At 38.9% G+C, this 16,938-nt stretch overlaps 1 protein-coding gene across 1 annotated transcript in view; it reads left to right on the forward strand.

The window, feature by feature from the left end:
* The window catches only part of AASS (aminoadipate-semialdehyde synthase), a 51,259-nt gene that overhangs the window by 25,336 nt on the left and 8,985 nt on the right, over positions 1-16,938 (forward strand). The window contains exons 12-18 of the mRNA XM_082692239.1: positions 6,617-6,676; positions 6,835-6,902; positions 9,298-9,419; positions 9,605-9,731; positions 12,124-12,234; positions 12,328-12,436; positions 13,993-14,133. Coding sequence (XP_082548365.1) covers positions 6,617-6,676; positions 6,835-6,902; positions 9,298-9,419; positions 9,605-9,731; positions 12,124-12,234; positions 12,328-12,436; positions 13,993-14,133 — 738 coding nt within the window. The remainder of the gene's footprint in view (positions 1-6,616; positions 6,677-6,834; positions 6,903-9,297; positions 9,420-9,604; positions 9,732-12,123; positions 12,235-12,327; positions 12,437-13,992; positions 14,134-16,938) is intronic.

Raw genomic sequence — 16,938 nt, forward strand, 5'->3', positions numbered from 1 at the left:
CAAGTAATCATGATCTGAGCTGAAGGTAGACACTTAACCAACTGAGCCACCCAGGCACCCCTGTTTTTCTTTTTTAACATTGCTTGGCCACTCAGGGTCTTTTGTATTGTACTAAATTGTACTATTGTACTGTACTGTCTTTTGTATTGTACTAAAACTTTAGTATTGTTTGTCCTACTTTAGTGAAAAATGCTTTTGGTATTTTGATAGGAATTGCATTAAACCTGAAGATTGCTTTGGGTAGTATGGATATTTTATACTTGTCTTTCCAATCAGTGAACATGAAATATCTTTCTATGTGTTTGTATCATTTTCAGTTTCTTTCATCAGTGTTTTATAGTTTTCACAGTATAGGTCTTTCACTTCCTCATTAAAATTTATTTCTAGATATTTTATTCCTTTTGGTATAATTGTAAATGGGACTGTTTTCTTAATTTCTGTTTCTCCTGCTTCATTATTAGTGTATAGATATGCAGTGGACTTCTGTACATTGATTTTTGTATCCTGCAACCTTACTAAATTCATTTATCAGTTCCAGCAGTTCTTATGGCAGTCTTTAGAGTTTTCTATATATAGCATGATGTCATTTGCAAATAGTGAAAGTTTTACTTCTTCCTTACTAAGTTAGATGGCTTTTATCCCCTTTCTTGTTAGATTGCTGTGGCTGGTATTTTCAGTACTATCTTGAATAAAAATGGAGAAAGTGGACACCTTTGTCTTGTTCGCACCCTTAGGGAAAAGCACTCATTTTTTTCCCATGAAGTATGATGTTAGCTGTTGGTTTTTCATGATTAGTTGACTTTCTTTAGTGGTGATCTTGGGTACTTTCTATTTTATTTTTTTGCATATCTATTACTGATTTTTGATATTTGGTTCCTGTTCAGTTTGTATATAACATCTGCATATGGTAGTCTGTATTAAAATGATGGCTGCTTAAGTTGGAACCCATTCTTTACTCCTCTTCCTCCCACATTTTAGGTCCATGAAGTTGTACTTTACATCCTTTTATGTTGTGAGTCCCTTGACTGATTTTTATAGATATACTTAATTTCACTGCTCTTATGCCTCCTACTTTTCTTACTCCTACTTATGGTCATTCCTTCACACTCAAAGAGTCTCCTTTAACATTTCCTGTAGGGCTGTTGTAGTGATCATGAATTCCTTTACCTTTAGTTTGTCTGGAAAACTTTATTTTTCCTCCTATTCTGAATTATATTCTTGCTGGATAGAGAATTCTTGGCTGCAGGTTTTTTTCTGTTAGCACTCTGAATATATCATGCCACTCTCTTCTGGCCTGCTAAGTTTCTGATGATAAATCTGCTGACAGCTTTGTGGGGTTACCCTTATATGTAACTGTTTTCTTTTCTCTTGCTGCTTCTAAAATTCTGTCTTTATCACTACTTTTTGCCATTTTATTATGTGGTTTTGTGCAGATCTCCTTGGGTCAGCTTTTTGGGAGATTCTCTATGTGTCTTGGATCTGGATTTTTGTTTCCTTCCCCAGAAGAAAGAAGTTTTCAGCTGTTCTTCAAATATATTTTCTGTGTCTTTTTCTCTTTCTTCTTCTGGGATCCCTGTAATATAACTATTATACTTGATTGGGTAACTGAGTTCCCTGAGGCTGTTTTTATTTTGTATTGTTACTTATTCTCTCTCATGTTCAGGTTGATTGTTTTCCATTACTCCGTTCTCCAGGTCCCTGATCTTTTCTTCTGCTTTCTCTAGCCCACTATTTATTCCATCTAGTGTATTTTTAACTTCAGGTATTGAGTTCTTCATTTCTGATTGGTTCTTTTATGTTTTCTCTCTCTTTGTTAAGGGTTGCGCTGAGCCCTCCACTCCTTCCTCAAGAGCATCTTACTTAGGTAGTCTCCACTTCACTTATGTATCTTGCTGTGATTTTGTCCTGTTCTTTATCTGGGACATATTCCTCTGTCTCATTTTGTGTAACTCTCTGTGTCTGTTTCCATGTGTTAGGAAAATCAGCTATATTTCCTGCTCTGGAAAGTAGGGGCCTTATGAAGAAGAGGCCCTGCAGTGCCCTGCAGTGCTGTGTTCCCTGTACATCAGAACTGGTACTTCAGGGGTGTCTCCTCTATGTGCTGTGTGCACTCTGCTATTGTGGCTGAGACACTTTTTTTTCCAGTCATCATCTGCAATGGCCCTATTTGCCTATTATGGGCAATGTTTGGTCCCTGTGACATTAATAGGTTGGTCTGGGGATGCCTTGGGTTTAAGTTGTGTCAGACCTGGCATTTTCCATAGATGCAGTAGCACTGAGGTGTAGGTTGCTTTCCCTGTTTTGTCTTCTGTAAAGCTTTTGTGGGTAAGTGGGGCCTGCTCTCAGATCAGCTATCTGTCCCCAGCCCACTGCTGAGGTTCAGTCTGACTGGTGTGTGTAGTTCTCTGTCCCTCTCCCTGGAGCAGGCATCACTTTGGAGTGGTGCAGGTCCATCAGGGCTGCTTGCATACTGGCAGTCTTATGGCACTGTATTGGATGGGCTCAGACCAAGAGTGTATTGGAGGGGTTTGATCTGCAGAAGACTGTTGGGTGACTTGCGGGGTGTTAACAAAACTTGCAAAGGTCTTCCATGGGAGGAGACATTGAGCTGAGGTCTGGCTTGAGGGAGTGTGTCCATAGGGGAACACACGGGTAGACACACTGTTATCAAGTTAGGTAGGAGTGTAGGTCCTATGCTGCTTTCAGCTTGTGGCATGTGTTTAGGCTGAGGGGTGGGGCAGGGAAATAGTGCAGGCCAGCTTCTTTATTCCTGGAGAAGTCTCTCATGGAACCTTGCACCCCAGCACATGCTCAGAGATTAGTAAACATATCTTCCTCCCATATACCCCAGGCATTTTTTAAACTGCTCCTTCTGTGCTATATCTCAGTAGGGCTTTTTCTTATGCTGTTTCTTTAAGGGTAGGGACTCAGTTTCATCTTGGCCTCTGCGCTCTCCCAGAGATTTAAAAATCCTGTAGATTTTTAAAGTTCCAGGTTTTAAGTACTGGTGCTTGTAAAAAGCTATAAAATTCAGTCCTTCTAGTTTTAAAAGCAAAAATTAGGGGGATTCATCTTTCCTGTGTGGGTTTCCCCATGTGAAAGTCTGTTTCTCTCCCTTCCCTGTGCCTGTAGTGTCCCTCCCTCCTGTGGAAAGTCCTTCAAATCCCTTCATCTCAGCCCTTCCTACCCTCTTCAGTGTAGCATCTTCTCTTCATTTAGCTGTGGAGAGTTTGTTCCGCCAGTCTTAAAGTCATTTTCTGGGTTATTTAAATTGATGTGATTGTCATCTAATTGTGTCTGTGGTAAGAGGTGAACTTAGGGTCCTCCTTTTCCACTATTTTCCCTAGAGCAAAAAAAGTCTTATCTACCCTTTGAAGCGAAAAACTGAGGCTTTTCATTTTACCTGGTTTTACTCAATGGGAAGATTGGTCTGAAAAAACGAATTCACCTTTGCTGGAGAGAAAATGTACATTTAAAAAGGTGGTATGTTTTTGCTTACATAAACTGGCAGTTAATAGACTCTTAGGCAATGTGAGAAGGTTAAAATTATCTGACAGTGAAGTGTTGGAGGTTTTTGATCAGACTGAAACAGGTGATATTGCTTAGATGTTTGATGACTAAGCTGGCTTCTCTAAATTGTCACACCTTTTTCCTTTTATACATCATGATAGTCCTCTGAACAGTGTGGTGGGATTGTCTTGGGGGCATCTTTGTCAGCACAGTCTTTAAGCACTGGACATTTTTGAAAATTTATGGCTTTATATTGTAGTCTCGATACGTGTGTTCTGCTTACCACTAAAAAAATTAAGTTGTCTGTGTTCTCCTCTGATAACTGTATGGGAACTGTATTTAAAGTATATGACCATCAGGGCACCTGTGTGGCTCATCTCCGTTAAGCATCTGACTCTTGGTTTCAGCTCAGGTCATGATCTCAGGGTCGTGAGATCGAGCCCTTCATGGGGCTCTGCTTCTCCATCTCTGCCTCTCTCCCCGCTCTCTCTCTCAAATAAATAAAATATTTTTTAAAAAAGTATATGCACTGTCTTTTACCCCTAGATTTTCCTTTTTGACATAAGGTTCAGACCCTGTGGCATTAAAGGCTATCATTCTGAACCAATAGAGAAGTTTGTTTCACTTGAATTAGTTACATATTTTTTGTCTGCTGGAACAAGGCACACATATGGATGAAGAAAATTAAAATACACCTTCTGATCTATAGAGGCATGAGGTCTAGGAAGGGATGAGACAAGTGTGCAACCCTGCCATAAGGTGGAATACAACAGCCATTAGGAACATGCTAATGAAGTTGTGGAGGGAGAGGCTCCGTCTTGTTCGGTAAAGTCCAGAAAGGTTTTATGAAAGGTGTGACATTTGATTTGGCTCTTGACAGATGTATAGGATCTGTTCATTTGCATGGGAATAAGAGGCATGTGATGGAGACAGGAGAGCAAAGGTGGGAGTTAATTTAACAGAGGGTTTCTGTGAGCTGTGAAGTAAGGTACATAAAGGGAAGTATGTTGGTTCTACATTAGAAGGGGTCTTGATACCAGCATAAAGAGCTTGAAATTGATTTAGGAAAAAGTGATGAGCTCTCAAAGGTGGTATATGTGAAAGTGACAAGGACCCTTGTGCCTGCACTTTTGTCATGGTTGAACTCCAGCAGGTTAAATGCAGTCATTCAGCAGCCTTTTGTTGTCTTTCCTGTTTGCTTTTCTTTGGGTGGACTCAAGATAGTTATTTCATTTTCTTGGGGGAAAAAATCCATGCAATTATTGCATATATCCATTTATATATTTATTGAATATTTACCATTTTATTGCACAGGCAGGATGCCAAGTGCAGTTCTTAGCTTCAGTCTGCTTAGGGGCGGATTTTGATAACGGCTTCCCAGAGGAGGCAGTTCTTCAGCTGTATCTTGGAGGAAGAAGAGTGGGAATTCCATGCAGAGGCATCGCATGTGAAGCATCCACATGCTCTAGTACAGAGGCATGGGAATGCTAATGCAGATGAGCCTTAGTCTAGTTGATAGGACTAGAGTTTTGGGTATGAGACAGAAGGGAGAATTAAGGTTGGAGAGGCAGAGACAGACTGTAGGAAAGTCTGGGGGCCACATAGGGAACTAGAGACTGGATCTTGAGGGTATTAGAAAGCTACTGGATTATTTTAAATAGACACAGAAGAAACAATCAGGTTTGTGTTTTAGATTGAAGATAAATGGAAGGAGAGAGGTGGGAGGTAGTTCCCCTGGACTCAGAAAGACCTGAGTAAGGCCGCAGAATTACGTATAAACAGAGAAAATGGAAGGATATACAAGAGTTCGGTAGTTTAGGCATATGCCAAGTAAAATTCGAATCACATGTTGTTATTTGCTGATGGCTCCTGGTAGGAGGCGGGGTTGGTAGGTGGGGGAGTCAGCTTGATGAGGGAATAGTCATAGGTGGTTGGGTGAAAGAAGCAGTGGAGGGCACCAGTTGTGCCAATTCCATGAGCTTCCCCAAAGATGCTCTACCGGTCTTATAGATAGATATCTTTTTTTAAATGCCCATATGCTTGGAATAGATAGCATAAGTGTTGTATGTTTTAGACACATGAAAGTAGTTTTGATATTTGTTTTATTTTTTTTTTAAGATTTATTTATTTGTTTTACAGAGAGAGAGAACATGAGTGGGAGGGGCAGAGGGAGAGGGAGAGAATCTCAAGCAGACTACATGCTGAGCACAGAGCCCGACAGGAGTCTCTATCCCACAATCCTGAGATCACAACCTGAGCTGAAACCAAGAGTTGGACACTTAACTGACTCTGCCCCTCAGGTGCCCCTGATACTTATTTTAATACAGTAAATAAATATTTCTCTGCCATTATCTGGTAGGTAAATTTTGCTCTTTCTCAGCTGGGTGACCACTCTAGACTTTAACCCACAAGGGTAAGGAAGGAATGGTTGTCCCATTGACCCAAAGGTCCTGACCATCAGAAGCAATACTACTAACTGACATGAACTTTACTCTAGGCAGTCTATTCAGGAGTTGGATACCTTGGAAGAAAAGAGGAGGATTAGAAGGATGGTGGGTGTTAATCTGAGAGATGTGGCTTTTGTCGTTTTCCACAGGACTCATTCTTGTGGGTAATGGGAATCTCCATGCTTTTGAAATGCTGATGTGCCTATACTAGAACCGAAGGGACCTGAGGGAGACTCCCTATTGCAGGGTTAACGGCTTTTTGTCTGAAAGGCCCATTCTCTCTTCTGATAGAACAGTGTGAACCTTTGGGGTGGGATTCAGGCCCTTGGAGTGGGTAAAACTTGTGGTGATGTTTGCCAGCATGTTCAGTATGACACATCGAACTGTTGGGAAAAGATAAACCATTTAGTGTTTTTAACAAGCAAAGATGATTGTAATCAAGTTTTAGTTTTAAAATTGGGGCTTGTGCTGAAATTGTAGGTTCTTGAGGGACAATTCATTGCTTGTAGACTTCAATTACCAATTATTTGTATTCAGTGATCTTCAGAAAACTCCTGTAAATTCTTTTTTTCCTTTGACTAATATTTTAATATGGAAATAAACACCAAGATCTTCTCTGCAATGTCATATGTCTCTTACCAGTCTCATTTTCCTTTCAGATATTATCAGATGCCACACAGCCTCTTGAAAGTCAGAATTTTTCTCCTGTGGTGCGAGATGTAAGTTATGAAAATAGTTTTTTCCATGGTTGTATTTTTTCCACTACCATCCTCTCTCATTCTCTCCCTTTCCCTTCCTCTCTCCATCTTTGTTACATGAGCCCCTGTTGTGGGTGTAATATATGGACACTAAAATATCTTGTGTCATACACATTTAGGCAGTGATTACATCCAATGGTGTATTGACTGATAAGTATAAATATATCCAGAAACTCCGAGAGAGCAGGTAAGCACTGTTCCTATCTTGGTTTTTTTAGTATTTTTAAATGTTTCTTTGTGAGTTCATGATACTAGGTTTACACAATTTTGAAAATGTCTTTAGATACAGGAAATCCAAACTATGTGACTAGCTGAAACCACTGGGAATTATTTTTCTCTGAACATCATTTTGGCTTGCTAAATTCCTGTTATGGACTTGGGTGTAAGCAAGCAGGAGTCTAAAAAGTTGTCTTTTAGGTAACCCCTTGTTCTTTCGCTAGCATTTTGTATATTGATATACAAATATCAGCTATTTTCTCAAAGAAAATAAGCACACTAATCCTTCCTGTGGTACTTTCAGTTTGATTTTTAGTTGAGGGTTTGGACTCTATTTTGTTTAGTATAATGTTTAGGCAAGTGGTCTCTTATTTAGAAATGAAGAGAAGTAGTGAAGAAAGAAAATGGTGAGAGGTCAGTTTTCCCTGGGAGTTCTTAGGAGGAAGGTGCCAAACAGTAATGTGGTAAATGTACCCTAGAGAATAGTTCTCTTAGAAAGGTACTTAGCTAAGGCCCTTGTTTCCTTAATTGATTTTACTACTCAGAGTTTGAAAACATTGACATTTCTTTGGAATGTTCTGGTCCTCTTCAGCTGATTGTACTTGATTTATGTTTATGTCTGCTCCATTGGTCTATTCACATTTAACAAAATAACCCATGCACTGAAGTCTCAGGAGAGACCAGAGTGGGACAATTAAAAAGAAGCAAACAAACTGCCTTATCTTCTTTCTCAGCTCTTCTATCTGTAAGAAGTAAATAAAGAGATCTGCTTGGATCAAGTATACTACTGCTGTGCTTGTCCATCTGTGTTCGTTTTCTTACAGTTACTTTTGATGTGTCGGTGAAATATTCTGGCATAAGATATCAAGAGAGATTTGTTTTTGTTTTTGTTTTTTAAACTGGCTAGCACTGTAGTCCTGTAGGAGTGTTTCTTATAGGGAAAACTATACTATATTCATTTTTCATAACTCTCTGTATCTTTTGATTCTTACTATCTGATGATCTCTTATATTACTAATCCTAATAACATGTCTAACATGACTGGTCATGATGATGTTTTCACTCTTACACACCATATTTCTTGTAGCAGCAAATCTACTAGGACTTACAACGTTCCTTCCTGGTGGAATCTCTGTCAAGAGACCGATAAGGAGGATTATATATTGAAAGGAAATTTAAGTTACCTTAAAGATCTGCCTTATGTGAATATTCTCTTCATCACTTAGTGAAGTGATTATTAACTTCGAGTGTTTGAAATAGCTGATGGGGTGGACGGAATTAAAATCTAAGAGAGAGTTTTAAAAAATGTATTTTGAACATTGTGTTTTTGGACATCAAAAGAATATAGTTTAATTACATAAACTATAGAAAATGTTGTTAGAAAACATATACAAGAACAAATAATTGTGTTCTTTTCTGTCGGGTGAAATGGATGGAGGGGAGATTAAAGGAGACTCACTTCATCAGTAATATGAGTGTTGAGGGTGAAGAGGAACAGGGACATTTTGTATTTAAATTTATTTTTATTCACTTAGAATTAATGGAAAGGTTAAAGTTTGAGGACATCTTGCCCAAAAAGATTGCAACAACAGAGCCTTCTGTTTATGTCCCTGGCACCAAGCCATTCCCATGGTCTTGCATCGATATCTGTGAATTTGATTGAACAGAGTTTTAATGAATATCTTCCATATTTAAGACAAAGTTTGTTGAACATTAATAAGATAGTCATGGTTTTGGAGGCCATAGCTTGTAGGAAAGGCAGAGAGTTAATCTGTCAGGAAGGGACAGATTCCAACAGAATAAATTGTTGCAAGCATTAAAATCCTGCCTAGTAATTCATCTTAAATTTTTATATTTAACCCATGGCATTTGTGATTTCAAAAGTCTGGTTTTAATTGTTTTCAAGTGACCCTAATGACAAATGACAAAACGATACCTGATGTGGCAAATAATAATCTCCTTCTCAGATGGTTGTCCCCTTAAATTGTTGTGAGGAGTAAGGTTTCTGAAGCATAGCCCCTGGCATGATTTTGAATCATGTCCCCTGGAAGGATAAAGTGTGAAACCATGTTACTCAATTGTGGGTAAGCCAGGCAGTGGTCCTTCATGTGCATCTCACCATTGGTTGGGAATTCATGGAAATCTATGGATGTATACCTCAGAGAAGTCAAGTCTGTTAATCATTGTACAAAATCTAAAATAATTAATGAAAAGTGTTGGTCTGGGGAACTCCTGTTGAGGTTCTTACTATATGAAATGTTGCTTCATAGTCTAAGGTTTGATTTGTTTGTGGGACAGCAAGATTTTGTTACTTAAATATGTTTTTGTTACTCAGTTCTTCTCCCCTTCCCCTCTTTTATTTATAGGGAACTTGCTCAGTCACTTTCAATGGGCACCAAGAAAAAGGTCTTGGTTCTTGGATCTGGTTATGTATCTGAACCTGTGTTGGAATATCTGTCAAGAGATAACAAGATCGAAATCACAGTAGGTAAATAAGCCCTGATTTTTAAAGAAGAAGGGAAACTGATTTCAGTGCATGTTTACTCCGTGAATTTTAGATGACTATCTTCTTTCTAAACTTTGAGAAATTATTTTTGGAGATGTTAAAATGTGTTTTACTCTCTGACTAGTGAAGGGTAATCTAAAAACTGAACTTTCGTATCCTCGAAATAGGCTCTGACATGAAGAACCAAATTGAACAGTTAGGCAAGAAATATAATATTAATCCTATTAGCGTGGACATTAGTAAACAAGAAGAGAAGTTGAACTCCTTGGTGGCAAAACAGGATCTTGTCATCAGGTTAGTATCTAGGAAGAGATGATTGCCATGTATTGTTGTTATTGTTATGTCTCTCCTTATTTTCTCTCTCTCCTAAGTAAATTTTCAATTGAAGTATGTACCCAGAAATATGCCCAGATCATAAGTGTATATAGTTCAGTGAATTTTCACAGTGAACCCACTTCATAACCATCATCCACATCCAGAAACAGAATAGCGGTACCCCAGAAGCCCTCCGTGTGTCTGTTTCCACTAGTAGCCCTGTCCCTCAAAGGTAAGCACTATCTTGGCCTTTCATGCGTACATTAATTCTTGCTAGTTTTCAGCTTTGTACAATTGGAACAACTCAGTATGTTCTAATCTGTGGCTGCCTTCTTTCTGCAATACTGTGATTGTGAGAGTTTTTTGTGTTGTTGCATGTAATTATAGTTTATTCATTCTCATTGCCATGTATCATTTCATCGTGTGAATATACCCTCATTATCCCTTTGACTGTTGGATATTCAGATTGTTTCTGGAATTTGACTATTATGAATTGTGTTGCTATGAACATTTTAGTATTTGTCTTTTGGTTGTCATATATACACATTTCCTTTGGATATTTATCTAGAGGTGGAATTGGTGTGTCAGAACTATTAGTGTTTCATATATTTCGGTGGCTCTTTTGTTGTTTGGACTTATAAAGCTTAAGTGAAAATGAGTAGATTCTCTAGCCTTATGACTATTTTTAATTTTATTGGAAGAACAGATCTTGAACTATAGTGTTTACTACTGATAAAGATGCAGATGTAACTTGTAGGTACAGAGCTACATGAGGGTATGCTGTAATTAAACTGGGTTTTAAAATACCAAAGTGATGAGAATAGTCACTTATTGTTAGAATATAATTTTTCCAAGATGAAAGAAAAAAACTACCTGCTTATCCATAATTAGGTGACTTTCATAGTTATATCAGATTGAAATGATATCTTGGAGGAAGTTCTGTGATGTCCTACTTTAAAAGAAGAAACAAAAAACAATATAGGTTTCAAAAACATACAGTAGGAAACTTGTGTAATATTTCTTGATGTATTTAAATTATAGGCTCACTTTAGGCACTTAGAATGTTATTCTATTTATATAAATTTAATGTGCAATAATTTTTATGCAGCAAGAATTTACTGGTGACCCAGTAAATTGCCTGTCAGTGATATGATTATGATTCATAATGGAATGTTCTAGCCTCCTGAATAAAACAAAGGGAGTTTGTTTCACCACATATAGGTACCTAAATAAAACATTGTTTTTTTATTCCATAAAAAAAAAGAAAACATTATAAGGCACATTTGAAACTAAATCTGAAGCAAAATATGACAAGATAATAATCTGTTAATACGTGCATAGTTTGGAAGTTTAGCAAAGTGATGGCCTCGAAAAAAAAGTTTGCAGGATGAATTTGACGAATACAGTGATAAAGTGTGATCATGTTTATAGTTGTATTTATATTTTCATTGTACTATGAAGCTCGTGGAACTTGAATATTGTTATGCAGTTGACAGGATGTTTTATTATTCCTTGGATAGAACATGAATGTATTCATTTATATTAACATTTATGGAAATTCATTTTTTGTGATTGTGTAGTCCTAGTGCCAAATTAAAATACCAAAGCCAGACTTTAAGAAAACCGAATTGAAGTTAAATTTTGAACACAGTTTCATTTTTTGTTTAGCATATAGATTTCTAACCGTTTCAATAGCTTTTACACTGGTCAGTACCATTAAAGCTTATTTGCTTTTTTGGACTTTCTTAGATTATACTCTGTAGTGTAACATATGGGTCACTTTGACTTAGTTTAATCAACCCGATAACCATTTGGGAAATATGGAAGAAAAAGAAAAGGAACCTTCTCTTTTAGTAGGGGAACCAAGACAGAAAATCATAGAAATATAAGGATGAATGGAATAATTTCCATTAAATGTTGCAAAGAAATAGCTGAATGAATGCAGAAGAATATCTGGCTTTGGGGAAATCTGGGAGAGCTTCTTGGTGGAGATGCCTTTTCAGACATTTCTTTAAGTAGGGTATGACCTGGTTGGGGGTGAGTGGGTGGACATAATATTCCAAGTAGAAGGTACAGTGATAGTAAAGTTCCAGAGCTGGAAAAGTACAGACTGTGAGTGGAGAATTATGGTAACTTCTTTGGTTCCCATATATGGTTTATGAAGAAGATAGAGGGAGAATAATGGAAAAATTAGGTGAAGGTCAAATTGTGGAGGGTTTTAAATGTGATAACAGGATGAATTTATTCTGTAGTTCTCAAAGAGTCATTGGTCACTTAGAATAATCAGAGTGATGTCTCAGCTTTAGTTCAATTCAAGGTACTTTGAAAGGTAGGGTTGGGAAAATTTCTGATTAGTTTCTCTATTTTTAAGCTTGTTGCCTTACGCATTGCATCCTCTTGTGGCAAAGGCATGCATCACAAGCAAAGTTAACATGATCACTGCAAGCTACATCACACCAGCACTAAAAGAATTAGAAAAGAGGTAAGTTTCAAGTCATTTTCAGCAAATTAGCTCCATGGCATTATTTTTATCTTATATCCAACTTTTTCTCCCTCCCCTTCTTGCCTGTTGTAGTGTGGAAGATGCTGGCATCACAGTCATTGGTGAACTGGGATTGGACCCTGGTCTTGATCATATGCTGGCAATGGAAACTATAGATAAGGCCAAGGAAGTGGGAGCCACGGTGAGCCCAATTTACACCCAAAGGTCCATTTAGGAAAATACTAAGTACTTTATACTTTCTAAAATACTAAATACTAAATACTTTCCATTTAGGAAAATACTAAAAGGTCCAGATTTTTATGTACAGAATAGTCTCCTTATAATTTTAATTAAGGAAGCTGCTATATTCTAATGCATACTTTGACTAGAAGTTTCTAGTAAAATCCTTTAACTGCAGAAATATCTATGTGGTAAAACAGTGTCCAAGGCTTAACAATAGATTTTTAGAGAAATAGATGCTACTATAACATTTGTTTTAATGAAAGATTTTAGACAGCTTTTGGAGATAGTAAGGTTTGATTTTTATTTTTTAATTCTTTTTTAAAGTAGCCTTAAGAACAATAATTTTTAATTTTTTCCCACTTGATTTGTTTTTTATTATTTTTAATTATTTTAAAATTTAAATTCAGCTAATTAACATAAAGTTTATTAGTTTCAGAGGTAGAGTTCAGTGATTCATTAGTTTTATATAATACCCAGTGCTCATTACATTACATGCCCTCCTTAATGCCCATCCCCCAGTTACCCATCCCCCTACTCCCCTCCCCTCTAGCAACCCCATCCATGCTTCCACACTCCTCCCCCAGCAAACTCTTAATCCTATAGTTAAGAGTCTCTTATGGTTAGTCTCCCTCTCTGATTTTGTCTTGTTTTATTTTTCCCTCTCTTGCCCTATGATCTGTTTTGTTTCTTAAATGCCCTATATGAGTGAGATCATATGGTAATTGTCTTTCTCTGATTGACTTGTTTCGCTTAGCATAATACCCTCTAGCTCCATCCATGTCATTGCAAATGGCAATTGCAATGGCAAGATTTCTTTCTTTCTTTCTTTTTTTTTTGGATGACTAAGTGGTATTCCGTTGTATATGTATACCATATCTTCTTCATCCATGAATGGATAAAGGCTTAACTTTTAAAAGTGGGAAAAATTCTTTGGAATATTTTCAGTCTTTGGTATATAAAGTATCTTTTATTCATGAGAAGGAAAATGTGGTGAGTCAGATTAAATACTTTAGGTTATATATATGTAACATGTATGCAATCACATATAGAATCAAGTTAGTTAGAATTATATTTTATATAAAGATTAATTATATTGTCTATTAATTCTTTACTAATACTATTTATACCTACATATTACAAATATATAAAGAATTATAATCAAATGTATCATTTGAACACAAAAGTCAGGAGGAACTGACCAAACAGAATTGAATTAATAGTTGGATTTTTAACTAGCAAAATGTTAGTCATAATCTCCAGTGGATTTAAAAAATTTTTTTAAATATTTACAAAATTTTTTAAGATTTTATGTATATATACACACATATATAGCATATATACACAGATATGTATATATATAAATATAACTGACTTAATAAATAGAGTTTGGCTTTAAGGAAGGGTTAAAGGCTTTAAGAAAGGCTTTTGAAAGCCTTTGTAAATGTCAGGGAAAAAACCCAGCAAGTTCACCTCATTTATCCCATTTCTGTCATTGTCTTTCATCCCTATTTTCAGATTGAATCTTACATTTCCTACTGTGGTGGGCTTCCAGCCCCTGAACATTCAGACAATCCTTTGAGATACAAATTCAGCTGGAGTCCAGTGGGAGTTCTGATGAACATAACACAGCCTGCCACCTACCTGCTCAATGGAAAGGTACAGGATTACCAACAAAGCTTTAGAGATACACACCTGCAGTAACTGTCTCAGAAAGTCCAGACTCATCCTCCCTGAAACCAAGGCCTTTGCTATTGGCTGTGCTGTGTCCTCCGTTCTCTCCTCCACCAGTGTTTCCCCGTGGGTCTTGTCTGTTCCAGTTAGTGTGGTCTGCCGGCTGTTCCCAGCAAAGCCTATGCTCATTCTTTCTTCTTCGCCTTCTTCCAAGTTCCTCCTGCAGTTTGAAAATTTACTTCTCAGCTTGTCTGCATGTATAAATACAGGTTGTCTTGTGATTTCTTTCAGCAGGACAAACATTTATTGGGTCCTAAATATGCGCTGAGTCCCTACTAAGTGCAAGGCGCCAAAGGTGGTCACGCTGAACGAAGTCCTTGACCTCGAAGGACTCATAGCTGGAATGGCTCTTGGAATGGAGGGTTTAGTGGATCAGGGAAAGAAGCTAACTTTCTTTCCCAGCTGCTATGTGCCAGAATACAAGAGCCCTTGGCATTCAGTGTTATTTTCATCATTTTGCGGTCAGGAAGCCATGGCTCGAAGAGAATGCTCAGACATCCAGCTGGGATTCAAACCCAGGTCTGACTAATCCCAAAGTGTTTTCTCTTTTACCAGATTACCTCATGGGAGGTAAGACGCACTGGGATAAATGGCTAAGGTCCAGTGGGAGAAGTTCTAGAGGGAGGTAAAGTGCCACGGGATACGAAGGAGAGAGCAGTTGATGTGACCTTGGCGGGGCTGGGGGAGAAAGTTGGCAGCAGGAGACGTGCTCAGCCTGGGAGGGTAAGCAGGTGCCGGCTGGGCAGGGACACTGCCTCCCTGCTGCTGAGCGCCAACTGCATTTGATCCTTGCGACCGCCCAGTGGGTGGCCTGGCCAACTCAGTAGGAAGCGAAGGAAGCATGGCTAACTCAGCCACAGTCCCCGAGACCACAGGAGGCACAGGTGGGGCCCAGAGTACTCAGTTTGCCTTCCTAGTTCATGCTTGTAGCTATAAGGAAGGATTCCCCTGAAGAACACGTGTAACTGGACTGTCAGCTTCTCTTGAAATTTTGTGCTCTGGGCACCTCATCTCTCCCTAGCCCTGCAGGGAGTGGTGCAGGGTGGGATCAGCTGTGTGTCTTACAAAGATTATTCAAGCAGCAGTATTATTAATTCCCAGTGTATCTGAATTTAAACGTATTTTGTGTTCAAAGGAGTAAATCGAAAGAAGTTCTCAAGACACGAAGTGAACATTCTTATCAGGCATGGTCTTCTGTGCTTACAATGCATAGAGTGTATGTTGTAGCCTTAACTGCAAATTGGACTCACCAGCACTTTAGAAAATAATGAGGACTGGGCCCATCCCCAGAGATGCTGATTTGCCTAGGTTTGGGGATCTTCAGAAACTCCCCAAATGTTTCTGCTGTGCAGCTGAATTTGAGAAGAGCTGATTTAGCGACTGGAGGACCATATCTGGCTGCACTTAAAACACTAGCAAACAGGCAGGACACTGATGCTGGAAAGACATGCATGTGTTTCAGGATACGAACTAGGACCCCTGAGTGCTGGTCCAAGTGCTGACATCCCTCATGGCACCACCAAAGTCTGGGCAATGGTAAAGGTCCACTGGGCACTAACTCCTGATGGTGATGTGGCTACCGATATCCCACCCAGTTCTTCAGTTCTAAGAATCATGAAGGTTTGGGGCTGAAACAGTCTTGATGTTCTGCAAAGCACATCCTTAGATCCACTGCCTGCCTCCTGTCACGGGTAGCAGCATCTTCCTGCTTTCAGCTCCTGCTTCATCTCCTTCCTTTCAGCGATCCTGAAAAAGAGACTAGCCCATGTTGGGTGTACACTAACATGTGAATGCAGGGAACATTCTTGCTTGCATCGGGCAAATGCTTGTTTTCAGGAAGCCATATCAATGAGAAAGGGATAAGCATGGAAGGGTCAGCAGAGTGCAGCCGGCGTGGGAGGAAGAGTGGGAGCTTTGATGTTAGTGGGCCTGGCTTTGTGCTCTAACTCTACCATGACCAGCTGGGTGGCACTAGAACCATCTGTGAATCTCTCTTAGCTTTGGGTTCCTTGTCTGAAGATAAGGCTGTGTGGGGTTCTCGCAGTGGGGCCGCTGGGCTCCCATAGATGGCAGTCTGCCCAACAGCGGGTTCTCCGGCAGGGCGTAAGTCTCCAGCAGAAATTAGCTATGTAAAGACATCGATAGTGGTGAGTACTCAGGAGAAGCAAGAGGTTATTTTCAGGCAGCAGAAGTTGTGTGTATTGAATTTGAAGTTTCTCCCTTTTATCCCAAACTCCTTTTGTAAAAAAGGAATGCTTTTTGCATCTCCCTGACACTGCGGAGGAGGCTGAGAGAAAACATGATGCTTTGCTTTTCTTTGCTAAAATGATACTTTTTTCAAGGTCCCACTCGAGTTCCCTCTTGTGGATGCAGCTTTTCCTGACCACTCCAGCCCCCATTCACTATTCTTTTGTCCAGACTCCTACACTTTGTATGTGTGTAAGAAGCTTCCGGATGCTGTATTATTCGCTCAGTAATTCAAGTGCATCTGTCTGTCTCCCAACCCAGATAGTTAAACTTTTTAAAGCTTCTCTTGTATTCTTGTCCATCCATCCCGCTGCCACTGTCACCCCGCCACGGAGCAGCATATGATTCAGGGATGGAGGGTCAGGTGACCTCTCTGGTTTCTGTTTAAAGTTGAAGGCTTAAACTTTTCCAGCTGTGGTCTGTGATCTGGGATGTAGCTCATTGTTCCAGCCACTGGCACCATTTTTAACTTCTAACTTCTGA

The sequence above is a fragment of the Mustela nivalis genome, assembly GCF_964662115.1.
Source record: "Mustela nivalis genome assembly, chromosome: 12".
NCBI classification, from domain to species: domain Eukaryota; kingdom Metazoa; phylum Chordata; class Mammalia; order Carnivora; family Mustelidae; genus Mustela; species Mustela nivalis.